Source organism: Nannospalax galili, unplaced genomic scaffold (assembly GCF_000622305.1).
Source record: "Nannospalax galili isolate Female #2095 unplaced genomic scaffold, S.galili_v1.0 scaffold380, whole genome shotgun sequence".
Classification (NCBI taxonomy): domain Eukaryota; kingdom Metazoa; phylum Chordata; class Mammalia; order Rodentia; family Spalacidae; genus Nannospalax; species Nannospalax galili.
The window spans coordinates 7135102-7149534 of record NW_008348568.1 but is presented as its reverse complement, the minus strand read 5'-3'; the positions used below and the strand labels follow the sequence as shown (position 1 = coordinate 7149534).

The 14433-nt window shown below is 42.7% G+C and overlaps 1 protein-coding gene across 3 annotated transcripts in view; it reads left to right on the top strand.

The window, feature by feature from the left end:
* Positions 1–14433, top strand: part of Adcy8 (adenylate cyclase 8) — a 289342-nt gene that overhangs the window by 112295 nt on the left and 162614 nt on the right. For all 3 annotated transcript variants that reach the window (XM_008845490.2, XM_029569544.1, XM_008845491.1), the window contains exons 3-4: positions 4202–4332; positions 8412–8523. In XM_008845490.2, the coding sequence (XP_008843712.1) occupies positions 4202–4332; positions 8412–8523 (243 nt within the window). The remainder of the gene's footprint in view (positions 1–4201; positions 4333–8411; positions 8524–14433) is intronic.

Here is a 14433-nt window from a genome sequence, read left to right as displayed (position 1 = left end):
TCTTTCCTGGACATCTTTCCCTGACTCCCTTCCCTTCCCCCTTCCCCCTTCCCCTTTCCCCCTTCCCCCTTCTCCCTTAGCTTCCCTCCCTTCCATCTTTCCCTTCGTGGACATCTTTCCCTTCCTGAGGGAAAGGTGCCCCGTGCGAAATAAATCTGTGTCCCACTGAGAATTCCATCTGTGCCTCGGTGCCTTCATTCATCCACTCGTGCTCTCCATCCGCCCACTCGCTCCCGCCCATTCTCTACCTATCACTTAGAGCCATATAAATGATGCCTAGTAAGGGTGCTACCCAGGCAGCCCATGCAAGAACTCTCTCCAGCTTTGTCTATGAAGCCTCCCTCTCCAATCTCTCTTATTTCCCCATGTTTCTTTTACATCTAGAACTGAGATGGCATCGAGAATATACTCAGTAAATTCTTGTTAAATGAAGGTAACAATTAGTGAAAATGTTTGAAATCTTACCTATTTGTCATAGACCCTCCTTCAAGAATGCATCTCCCACTTCCTTAGTGAGCTGAGCCCTTTCATCTCCGGATCCACACTGTATCCTTATGGCCCCTATCACAGGACTATCCAGCTGCTGCCTTGACTAAGACTCTTTTTTTTTTTTTTTTTTTTTTGGTCTTTTTGAGACAGGGTCTCCCTGTAGCCCCAGCTGTCCTGGAACTCACTATGTAGACCAGGCTGGCCTTGAACTCAGAGATCCGCCTGCCTCTGCCTCCCGAGTGCTGGGATTAAAGGCGTGCACCACACGCCTGGCTCTAAGAGTCATTTTTAAAAGAATTTTGTGATCTGGGTAGGGGATTAAAATACATTCTGTAGAAAGTAAACTGGTAGAAAGAGTGTTATTTGGAGTCAAATGATTTGGTTTGAATCCTCTGCTATTTACAATTTAGGAGATCAGTTTACTAAAGCCATGCTTTTGTCCTTTCTGCAAATGTCAGCTATTATGAACTATAGTAAAGTTTGACGTATGGTATTACCAAGTACAGACTAGTGCTTAACTCAGAGAAGGTTAGTGACTACTCTGTCCTGCGTAGGTATCCCAAACATCTACAGAGCTTTATCCATTCTACCTTCCTGGTCCCTCCTCCTAGTACACAATCCAGTGGGTCTGAGTGGGGCAGAGCACCTGACCTTGAGAAAGCCCCCGGTCATTCTACTGGATCAAAGTGCAGAATCCACAGAAGAGCCTCATACACATGACCATGGTTTAGATTTGAGGAGTGAATGGCTTCTTAAAAGTGCCTAGGAATGAGTGAGCACCTGTCCTGTACCTCTCTTTGGATCCCAGCCCTCCCCACATCTGCATTATTCTATGTCTGATAATATTGCCTTTCCATTGTCTGTATCAGTCTCCTCTGCATGCAAGTCCTTCCCTCTTTCTGTCACTCTGGTTCTTAGACATAACCCCTTATACAACACTAATGAAAGTGTTAAGCCACAATTCAATACTTTTGCAAACTGGCCATAGGGATCTCAGGGGCAGTAAACTATGTACAGTAGCTCCATTGCCCCATTAGCCAGGCTGCCCTAAGTACTGCAGAAAGCATCATGATTAAACATCTCCCATCACCCTAGAGCACCAGCGCTCCTCAAAATCATGATTAACACCCACTCCCATGCAGCAGCAATTGTATGAACAGGGCCACAAGTACCTGGGAAGTTGGCAAATAATGTTAGTTATCACAAAAGGGACACAACGTATGGGCATCTGCAAAGAGTAACTTCTCAGTATCATCATGCAGTGACTTTCAAGAGAGGGAAAAGCACCATCATACAACACTCAGTGGGCACTTCATTAATAAAGCCCTTCACCTGAGAGGCAGGATTAAGTAGAGGAGAGAGGAGGGAGAGGGAATGCCAGGTCCTTGTAAATTCCACTTCACTGAATTCTCACAGCAACCCCGTGAAGTAGATGGTATTATGACCACTTGTCAATTAGGGAACCAAGGCACAGAGGTGGCACAGCGTACATAATGCTACATCTGTGCTAAGTGTTGAGGGCCAGATCTAAACACTTCTAGGTGGCTCAGAATGCAAAGATTTCCCCCATCTCAAGAATCCCAGCAGGGAAAAAAAAAAAGATGAAGATTGCATCCCAACTTCTCAGGCTAGCAAATCATTTAATCATTTCCAGACTCGGTCTGTATATTCAATGAAAGCATTTTCTACAGACTTATGTTCAGACTTCTGTGAGAAATGCATAAAGGAATGAATGGTAACAATGCTGAAGATCCATATGTCATCACAAAGATATCAAAACCGTAATTAGAATGTATCTGTCTTAAACTCGGTTCAACCTTACAGAACGATGTGTCAGAAGTGAGCCTCTTCTCCGGGTTTCACATTATGAATGTGTTCTAGGATTTACTTTGTGTTGCTAGTCAACTAGGTGCTTTTTAAAATTTTTAACAGTGATCATAAAAGAATATTATCATGTCAGATGTCAGATCTTCATTTCCAAACTGTATCTGTCTCGCATCTCAACTTTGATAAAGAGTTAGTGCTTGTCTTAGCTACTTTCTATTGTTATGTATGTACCATGACCAAAGTCAACTTAGGAGAAGAAAGAGTTTATTTTATCTGTTTTATCTTACATCTCTAGGGTAACAGTTCATCACTGAGGGAAGTCAGGTCAGGAACTCACAGCAGGAACCTGGAGGTCGAAGTTGAAGGCCATTGAGGAACGATGTTCAATGACTTGCTTCTCTGGACTATGCCTAGCCTGCTTTCTTATATAACCCAGGACCACCTACCTAGGATTGGGAACACCCACAATGGGCTGAGTCACCCCCTATCACCCAACAATCAAGAAAATGCCTCACAGTCATGCCCACAGGCATCCAATAGAAGCAATTCCCCAACTGAGGTTTCCTCTCCCCAAGTGTGTCAGATAGACAACTGAAGCTATCTAGCACAGTGCCTCACTGTGGTTGCTTGCACTGGGCCTGCACAAGCCTGGCCTTATCATTAGTCCACCATAGACTGGGGAGGGTCTCCCAGGACCCTATTCTTCCCTACTGAACTATTAGCTACTGGTGGAATTCTGGGGCATGGAAATCATTATTTTGACTTCTATACCCATGGGTGAGCCACCAGGCTTCAATGGACAGTTCCAAACCCATGGTCATACCGACGGATGTAGTTAAGCTCCGTGGGTTACAAAACAAAACAAAATGACATAAATGTAAGAAAGGGGCATGTAGAGAAGAAGGAGGGTCAACAGGGATTGGGGAAGATAGGGAAGTGTGGGAGGCAAGAACCAGCATGCATCATACACATGTATGAAACTGTCAAAGAACCAATCTAACAAAAATTGTTTTTTTTTTAAAAAACAAAAACAAGATGATCAGAGTCTCTCCTGCATTTGCTGGTTCAATAACTGCAGCAGATTCTTCCCATCAGCCAAACTCAGAACCTAGGCATCTCAGTGAGGCCCTCTTTCTGCCCTCTCCATTAGATGCCAGTTCTATGAATCTTCTCCCCAGCATACCTTCTCATCAGAACCCTGCAGGAGCTTCCTCAACAGACCACTTTGTCACCTCCCTTGGTCCCACAATTCACTGTCCAAACTACAGCTGGAGTGATATTTCAAGCTGTGAATCAGTCTGTGTCACTCCTCTACTTAGTGCCACTTAGTGGCTTCTAGTTATAGTTGGAATTAAATTAAAATATCATTGATGCAATATCGATCTACATGTCCCTCCTCCTTGTCTGTTACCATTCCCATTTTTGCCACACTCTGGTTACGTCCTTGCTCAATTCTGCCATGTATGCATTACCTATTTCTTCTTTCTGGACTTCTCTTTGTCATATGTGGAACTGGCTCATACAAATACATAGGTCTCACATCAGTTCCAAGAAAATCATTCATCGGTCCGAATCAATCACGTCACCAATCATCTCATTCTTTCATCACACTCCCTTCTTCCATGTTATTCACCACATCAATGTGTATAAATGTGTCTGGGAATGTAATATGGAGTCTGTTTTCCTTATTAAAATGTAAGCTCCATAACAGCAAGAACACATCCACAAGTACTCAACAGGCACGTGCACAAAATGAGACCAAGCTAGCAGTTCCTCCAGAAGTCCATCTTTCTAAGAGGCCCAAGGATTCTGTATCTCCACTCCCAGCCCATTACCGACTCAGTGGTCATCCTAACAAGCCTGACCCTCTTCTTGCTTCTTCTAGGAGCGACTCGTGCTGTCTGTTCTCCCCAGGTTTGTGGTCCTGGAAATGATCAATGACATGACCAATGTGGAGGACGAGCACCTGCAGCATCAGTTCCATCGCATCTATATTCATCGCTATGAGAATGTCAGGTGAGAAATGCGACACCCCACTCCAGTCTCCCCATGATCTGCATGTGTGCCTATCACTCCCACCACACTGCTGTGACTGCTGTCTGCCTGAATGTTGGCATAGTTCTTTGTTCACCTGGTTATTCCATTAACTATGGATAATTCATCAGAGAGGTCTTTATTTCCAAGTGAAGGCTGGAGAACAATGTCAGAAAATTCTATTGTAGCTGCTGACTGATTTGTTGCATGAATCCGCTACAATAAGCTTGCTGTATTTTAAGTCCAAAATCCTTTTAGATTATGATAGAAAAATAATCCCAATATGCCATCTGGAGACTTCAGTTATAATGCCTTACACCTCCTCCATACATTCCTCATAAGCATCTTGAAATCAACATGAAGAAGGCTGCAGTTTCACTTCCTTTGCAAACATTCTGCTGGTCATCCATCCATTCACTGATATAGCCACCCACTCAGTCATCCATTCAGTCCTCCAACCTTTCATGCCTTCAGGCTCTTACCCCCCGATCTGCTCATCCATATATTCATATTCTTACCCACCCATCTACCATCCAACTTGTTTATCAGTACTTCTTTATGTCCAGCACTACAGTGTACATGGCAAATACTGAAAGTCAAAGGAAAGAGTCCGTAGTCATGAGGACCAGCTTTCAGATCTTAATTTTTACTCTCCCTTGTGTGTGGCCTTGAACAAATCACTTATGTGGATTTCCATACCCTTCTTTGTAAAATGAGTGTTTTAACAGCTACCTTGCAGAGCTTTCTATAGATTACCTGAATGGAGACAGAGACATAAAACACCAACTTAAGTGTCTGGTGCAGCATCAGGCACATTATAGATTATTTTGGAAAAGTTTCCTAGTTGCAGACAATCAGTCCTTACTGATTTATAAGAAATGTACTAAGAGGCAGTTTGGCAGCTCACAGAATTAACTGGCGAAGGCAGAGAAGCAGACTGGGGAGTAGGGCTGGAAGGAAGAAAAAGGCCGCAGAGCCAGACAGCCAAAAACCACAGCCCAGCAGTGCGCCGTGCAGGGTGCCACTGCCACAGCCTCTGAACAGACAGACCACGGCCCTGACTTTGCTTCACCTCAGTTTCTGCTCCTCTGGCGTCTTTGCCTCTCGGGTTAAAGCCTGAGGCACGTGTACCTGATTGGCTGAACCTACTTATTTTCTAGAACAGCCAGAAGAGCAAGAATCCAGCATTTTCAGAGTAGGATTGTATTTTCCTCCTACCAAATATCATAAGGTGGAAATATCTCAAGCATTTGGATAAAAATGCCTAAGTGATGGGCTCCTAAAATGAAAAATACACAGAGTAACAATTCTTAACAGCACCTGCCTTTGTTTTGTGCCTGGCCTGCAGGACACACAATTCAGTGTAATGCCCAGCAGACAGCTGATCTGACTCAGCCCTAAAAGATCTAAAGGAGCAACAGCAACATCCTTCATGTGGGTGCTGGAGTTTGCCAAGCACTCTTTTGTGAAACTATGACTCCAGTAAGACGTAAACCCAAATAGAAAATTGATTCTGAAAAAAAAAAGGAGCTCATCAATATTGCTTCCAGAGCATAGTGTCTATTAATCAGCACAGTGGGAAGTTTTACTCTTAAGTGTGAAAAATGTAGTTGATAATAATAAATATGAGGCAAGCCAGGAGCAGGGAAGCAGAGAGTGGAAAGGTGGCTGCAGTGGAAAGCAGCTTTTCTGGAAGAGATAGATGGCCCCTACTGGCCTTATCGGAGATGGGCTCAGCCAAATGAAACCAGCAAAGATATGAACTGTGAACCGAGGGGCTGCTCTAATGAAGGCTGAGCCTTGGTGTGTACAATGATAGCTGCTTTTACATGTTGCTTCACTTGTGGCAAAGTGGCTTGATGATGAGGACAGGCCCAGAGAGAAGAGAAATTGGATGGTCTTTTGGGGAGAAAATAAATAAGAAAATACAAAAAATTTTATGAATAAATATGTGTTTATGGATTATATATGTGACATATAAAAGTACCTGTCACCATGGAGAAAGAAGTAAGTGAAAACTACCTTTAAAAAGAAAAATAGGAGAAAATAAGCCCGAATACCTACACAGTCAGCCGTACTTGGCTTTCTTTCTGAATTAGACATTTTTGCTCTACTCTCTGTGTTCCATTAACAGCTCCTTACTTCTGCCCCCTCCTCTCCAACCCCAGTCATCTACCCAACCGTTCTCCAGAAGTTCACAGCTCTCTAAATGAGCATGTAGCTTCCTGCCCAGCATTCCCTGTGCTCTGGGTGACAGGAGCTAGGGGCCTTTAAGAGAAAGAAATCCTGTGGCATGTGGTCCCCAGCGTCTGCTCTGCTCAGAGTGGTGGCATGGAGATGTGGCAGCCTCAGGCTCCCGGTGCTGAGGAAAAGAAGTTGCCCAGCGTTGGAGGAGCCTCTCCTGCCTGCTGCTGAACTGCGGAGAGCTAACATAAGACCAGAAACAAGGAAAGCAGAGGAGGGTACTTCTTAGCCGGTGTCTGAGAACAAAGCCGGACCGGCTGCTGTGGCCCCTCTCCAGCCCAGAATCCACCCGCGGTTGGCGGCATTAGGAGCCTTTTTAAAATTACTTCCAACCTTGTCACCTTCTTCATAGCAACGTGCCCCGTTCATCTTTTCGTCTGTTTTTTCGTTTCTTTCGTTTTATTAGTGTGTTTGTTTTCCTTGATGACTCTTCCCTAAAAATCATTTCCTTTACATTCCTTAGCCTCCCTTTCAGGATGTGTAGTTTTGCTTCCTATGGGTAAAGGATGTGGTTTATTTCTACTGGAACCTGTAAATTTATGTCTAAAGTCAAGAGACCTTTTGACCTTGAGTCCAGCAACTGGGTAAAGCAGAAGGGTAAAGAATGTGAGCGGGACCCTGGGATCTGCCTTGAGGTTCTGGGATCAGAGCAACCCCAGGGAGAGCCCCATGATAGCCATGGTCATACTGTGAGGAAGGAAGACTTAATTCTGAATATGTCTGCTGATTGAACTCAGGAAACATGTAATGAAACCAGCTGTGTGATGGACAGGTAGGACCCAGGGGTGACTTTTGTTCTGTCTCTTAGCTCATAGATGGAGCCCACTGAGCCACATGTAAGTGCTGTCCTTAACTGACATGATGCAGGGCATGCAGGCTGGGCAGGGCACTAGAGGGGCATTCCTGTAAAAGTTCATTAGTAACATATGAGAGAGGTCATGCAGGACAAGCAGGAGTTCAAGAGAAAAGACCAAGCACTGCCAGGAAGCAGGTACAGTAGGCACAAAGACATGGGCATAAAATAGACCAAAGTTTCCAGGGAGGATATCCTGTTTGGAATCCCAGCCTTTCTTTCAGAAGTCCCTGGGTCACGTGGTAAGGGGAGTAGGGCAGTGACTTCTGACGATAACCCAGCTCTGCTGTTTGCCACCAAAATAGAGAGAATGCGGGCCCCACAGGGTAAGTGGGCAGATTGACCAAGGTAGGGCTCAAGTGGTGTCTGGCTTATAGAAGGCTTTTGAGGACTACCCCTTCCCTGAGCCTTATGCATAGAATGAGACCTCAGACACTGAAATACTTGGAAATTGTGAGTGTTTTAGGTAGTCATCCTGCCAAAGTCTCCCAATATTGCCACCTTGTCTACTCTCCTGCGTTGAGGTTAGAGCATATGTCACTGGGCTCAAAATAATGAGGTTTTGGCGCTCTCATCCCAAGTCTGTTTTATTCTGTTTTATTCCTTGTATCTACATTATTTTGCATTGTGAAAATAGAGATAAATCACAAAATTTCACTTTGCTTTTCATAGCAAATGAGCCTGTTCTGAGTGACCAGCACCCCCTCTGGAGTGGTTTATATCACTTCCACTCCACAGTCCTCTACAGAACCAGGACCATGGGTTTTCAGCCGTCCTTTTGTCATTCCTGATCTCTGAGTTGACTCTCTGTAGAGACAGTTAAACATCGCTCCTGACATCCCAGGCAGGGAAGCCGACATCTCAGACCACAGACATGGTTGATTTATCTGAATGGAGTTCGTCTCCCAGAACGGATTAAAATATTAATATGCCTTTTCCTACTCTTTCCTTCTCTGTTGTTTAGTATTCTTTTTGCAGATGTTAAAGGATTTACCAACCTCTCTACGACCTTGTCTGCTCAGGAGCTGGTCAGGATGCTCAACGAGCTCTTTGCCAGATTTGATCGGCTGGCCCATGTGAGTTGAATTTAATTCCCTTCTAGTCTTTTGCAGAATGAGGGACTGCATGCAGAATTAGGGAGGGAAAGGATTAAGCCTTCATCACCAATGCCATCACCGTTCTGCATCCTGTCCTCAGGCACAGACCCCTGATCCTCTCGCACCTGGGGATTAATGTTACTTATTAGTCTTGGGTGGGAGGTTTGTCAGATTAATTTTCCCAATTGAGAGACAGCTGGTTGAGTGATAGTAAAACTGGTCTTTCCAAGCAGCTCTCCACTCCCCATTCACGTGGCCAGGTGCCATCCAGCTGCAGTCTCAGAGCTGGTAGCAGTGCTGGCTGCAGTTTCTTAGCCAGAGCCAGCCATGTGCAATGAATTAGCCCATTCTCAAGAACTAATCATGCACGGGACTATTCCACCACTGTTTTGTTCGACCTAACTTGAGAGCTTTGTTTTTAGCCAACAAGACACTACCTTTATTTTTCAGCTGGCTTAATCATGGCTAAGCTAGAAAACAGAGGAAATGAGGTAGGCAGTTGCTATCAAAATACAGACTTGTATTCCTGAAGTCACAGAAGTTATGGAGGAATAACATTGTCATGCCACATTTAAGAGTGGGGCTTGGGTTCAAACAGGAATGACTACATTTCTGCTTTATAGAGTGCACAGAGAGGTACTGATTTCTAGGACCATAGTGAGAATTAAATAAAACTGCATCAAGTGGGAGTTCATTTTTAGACTGTCAAAGTTTTCCAATTCAAGACTGCCTCACTCCAGGACAGATCCTGTCATAGCCTCATCTGGGCAGCCCCTAGACACTGTGCTTGCCATTGTATCTTGGGAACATGAGAATGATGAAAACGTTATCTCCTTTCTGAAAAGTTAAGTCTGGTTGAGGATACAATAAACTCTGTGCACTGACAGAAAGTTAAGTCTGAAAGTTACGTCTAGTTGAGGATACAACACACTCTGTGCATTGACAACCAACTGTTGTATCCTCAAGCAGTGCAGAGTGTGTTGCCCTACAGTGGAGCCAACCCTGTGCTGCTCTGGAATCAGAGAGGGAGAGCAAGTCCTTTCCTAGAGAAAGTGACTCTGAAGCTGATTCTTTAAAATGAGATAAACAAATATAATACCATTCTCTTCTGCACAAAAAGAATGATACATGTAGCAGCAATGGGTATCAGATACTGTGTGCCAAGTGAAAGATGCCAGATGCAAAAAGCAGATCTTTTATGACTCCATTCATAAGACAGTCTATAAAAAGCAAAATTACAAAGACAAAGAACAGACATAGATGCAAAGAGTGCTACAGTGAAGAGGCCGGTTGCCAGCACAGGCGCTATGGCAGGGCGAGCTGGGAAGTGGCAATGGTTATGGTGGTTGCATGACTGAACACATGTCCAAAGGGAAAATCTTGTACAAAATTTATATACCAGTTAGCAGAGTGAAGAAATTATGAAAGTGTTTTATGCAGAGGGAAGGACAGGGATCTAGAGATGGCTCTGTCTATGCAGAGAGGCCAGAAGAGATGGCTGAAGGGGAGATGCAAGGAAGGAGATGGGAGATGTGGGAAAAACGGTAGACAGGGACGCGCCAAGGAACCGGAACTCCAACTTGAAACAAACGGATAATTACTAGACAAGAGGCTGGCAAGAATGTAATTCTTTTTAAAGTACATTTGTGGTACTGATGTTTCTGTTTTGAGAATCTTTTCTCTTTTTTATTTTTCTGTTACTAAAGGAACACTTATTTAATAAAATTGAAACACCAGAGATGTACATAGCACAAGATATACCACTGTAATTTTAACTCCTTCCAAAATTGCACAACCAGCTTTGATAACTCAGTATATATGTTTCCAAATTTTCATCTACTATCTATATATGTGGTTTAATAAACTCCTTGGATTTTCTCATGACTTTTACAATATCAAACCCACCAAGATAAGAGAAAGGATTATAGCAAAATTGACTTTAACACAAGATGGGCCTTATCCTTCGTTTTTGTTAATTTTTAAATATCTTTTTCTGAGGCAGCCTACTCTCTCTAATATGGACTTTCAAAGAGTTTATGGTAGAAAAAAATCTACTTGGAACATTCTATTAAGTCATCTGACAGCTCATCAAGCATGATAAGAAAAATGTGTCTGAAAACTGACAACTTGACAGATAAGAAGCCAGACTTTTCTTTTAGATACATACTCATAATGTCTGGACAGTTATATATTTCTCTGGCTATTTATGTATGAAATATTCAGGATATATTATATGTATTTATTTGTGTATAGAATATATTTAAATAATATGTGCAAATATAAACACAAATGTATGATAGATAAATAGATGATAGATAAAAGATAGATGATGATATATAGATGATAGAAGATAGATGATAGATAGATAGATAGATAGATAGATAGATAGATAGATAGATAGATAGATAGATGATAGATAGATATCACACTTATGATTTTCTAGAAGGCCGCCAGATTTACTTTTGTTTATAATAAAAATGAACTCTGGACATGAACATTGTTTAGTGTTTTACCCTGAAGAGTAAAATATCATTTTATGCAATCTCTTTCCAAAACATGTTTTTGTCAGATGATCTGCCAATTTGGACTTTCTATAAGTCTTGGAGTTTGGTCGCGAACATTCTAGAGTGTCAGGGTCAGATAAACATGGGCATGAATTCCCAGCTTGACTCTCACTAGTGATGTGGGCTTTGCTGCCTGAAGCCTACAGATGATCTGTAAATTGATTCATGGCTCTGAAGAAGGTTGTTACGACAGTATGAGGTAAAGAGAATGCATTAAACACATCCCTGGCACTTGGTGGGTGCTTGGTAATTGACAGTTTCTTTACACACTTAGATTTTTTTCCAAAAACCCTTTCACTTCAGTTTTCACAGGAATATCACAGAATAGAAGCTATTGCACAGCATTCCTGTCTGGGTGGTGAGTCTGAGACAGCTCATCTGTGGCATGAGAATTTCCTATATCTTTCATGCCATGATTTTCCTATCTGCTGGAAAGCTATGACATCTACTTGTCCTGTATGGTCAAGGTTTTATTGTGAGGTTCAAAGTGGAAAGATAAGAAGCAGCTTGTTGAACACAGAGCAGGTTACTTGGAAGTATCAACTGCCACTACCACTGTTAAGTGACAGTCTTGCACCCTGTTATGCCTTAAAGACGAGTGGATTCCTTTAGTCCTTATCACATATATGGAACTGAAACTCACTTACCCGTGGTTTTAAGATGCTATACCACCAGGCCACAAGACTAATATATTTGACTGGGATACAGATGTCCAATTCTTAGACCAAAGCATTTTCTTCTCAACCACTCTCCCAAAGCCTTAGGGAAGAAGCTGTAAACCCAGGCTTGGTAGCACCAGATTCCCACCAGCCCAAGTTACTCACACCAGGCCCTGCCCCAAGTGACCATTCACACATGTAATCAGCAGTACTTACCTATAGATTCAGTGTCCTACTGAATCGGAGCAAGAGATTAGAACATTGATACTCAAAGTCTCCTTCTCAGATGAAAAATATTAATCTGAAAAAATTAAAATTTTAAGTTAACATACCAACGTAATGGATTTCATTATGGAATATATATATATATATATATATATACATATATATATCACTATAGTCTAATATTCTAATTACACTCTCTTCTAATCCAGCCCTCTCTCCCACTGTCCTCCATGTCCTCCCTTCTCCCTTCTCCCTTGCTGTCCTCTTCTTCCTATCAGTTAATCCCCACACATCATATGACACACATGTTCCATTACCCTTCCTTACTCCCCTCCCTCTCCTTTTAAGTTTCTTCCTCCCCTCCCTGTCCCCTTTCTAGTGTCATGTTCGACAAATATATTTATAAACTTAAATCTAGATTTTAAAAATGTGATAAATATGCAAAATGGAATTCTAGTGTAAATAAGAATGAATTGGGACATTTTCAGGAGTGTGGATGGAGCTGGAGACCATTATGTTAAGGGAAATAAGCCATGCAAATAGAGACCAATTACTGTATGTTTTCTCTCAAACACAGAATCTAGATTTTAAAACCAAGAAATTTTAGCTCATGAGTTTGAGATGAGAAAACATTAACAAAGACAAGAGCACTGTGGTGATGTTTCTATGATGCTGAATTTATTTAGGTGTTTTCTTCACTCTTAGAATGTATCTTTGGGACCTAGAGAGGTGGCTTGGCGGTTAAGAGCACTTACTGTGCTTATAGAGGACCCAAGTTTGAATCCCAGCACCCACGTGGCAGCTAACAATCATCCATAACTCCAGGTTCAGGGGATCCCATGCCTTCTTCTGGCCTCTGTGGCATTGCTGATACAGGTGCACTTACGGGTATGCAGGTGTAACACTCATACACATACAATAAAAATGCTTCTTCTAATCATGTGGTTATTAAATTTAAAAATACATTTTTTTTGTCTTTTTGAGACAGGGTCTCTCTGTAGCCCCACCTGTCCTGGAACTCACTATGTAGACCAGGCTGGCCTTGAACTCACAGAGATCCACCTGCCTCTGCCTTCCAAGTGCTGGGATTAAAGGCGTGCACCACCACACCCAGCTCTAAAAATACATTTTAAAAACATTTTTAAAAAGAATGCATCTTTGTAGTTTTGGAGTGTTAAAAAATATTTGATTTTTAAAAATAATGGGACTAGTAGATAACATTTCTCTCTTCCTCCTCCTCCTGCTCCTCCTGCTCCTCCTCTTCTTCCTCCTCCTCATCCTCTTTCTCCTCCTCCTGCTCCTCCTCTTCTTCTTCCTCCTCCTCCTTCTCTTCCTGCTCCTCCTCTTTCTCCATCTTCTTGCCCTTCATCTTCTTTTGGAGTTTTTGAACCATTTTTTTAATTTTTATTTATTATTTTTATTTTATGTGTATGCATGTATTGCCTGCATGTCGTTCAATGCCCGCAGAGGTCAAAAGAGGCTGTCGGATCCCCTGGGACTAGAGTTACGGACAGTTGTTAGCTGTCATGTGGGTGCTGGGATTCAAACCTGGGTCTTCCACAAGAACAACTAGTGTTCTTAACCACAGAGCCATCTCTCCAGCCCTGAGTTTTTGAATCATATGTAGCCCAGGCTCGCCTCAAACTCACCATGTAGCTGAGTTCGACCTTGAACTTCTGTTCTTCCAACTCTGCCTCTTGTACACTGGAATTACAGATGTGTGCCTCCACGCCTGGGTGATTGTATCCTCATTTTGGGTTTTTTTTACTTCGTTGGTGGATTTTTCATACTGACAATTTTTTAAAAATTGTATCTTATGACAATTCCTTAGGCCCTCTATTTCTTTTAGTCCTAGGAACACCACAAACTTAGGCATCAGTGGACAGGATTCTAAGCCTCATAGAGCAGTAGCAGATGTTTTAGAAGAAACTGAATACCCTAAGCTTCCCTTACTGATCGGATCTCATCATTAGCTCTCTTGGGAAAAAAAAAAACACTTAATTGAAGCCCTGAAGAACCCCCAGGCTCCTAAAGTAATCATGGAGTCTTTGTGCATGCCATGCAGTCCTACAAAGTGCCTCTGTGCCCATTCGGGAAGTTGGCAAGGTCCTGAAAATCTGACTTGAGGCAGAGACTCTCTGGAGCCAGTTTCATTTCTCTTTTCTCTGCCTGTTAGTTTTTATCAGGAGGGTGAGTTCATCAATTTGTTACCCAGACTCTCAATAAGATTAGGAAGTCAGCACAAGGCTTTACAGCTTGGTACTTCAAGGAAATGCACTGCCCTTGTGCTGCCCTTGCAGTGCGCCCCTTTTAATTCACAGCTCCCCTCTCCAGTCCTGAGACTCTGCTTTTCAACTAGAGCCCCTACCCATGAAGCTAGAGTAATGGGTCCCCATGACTCAGCTCCAGATGACACAGAGGCTATGTAATTCCGACCATTC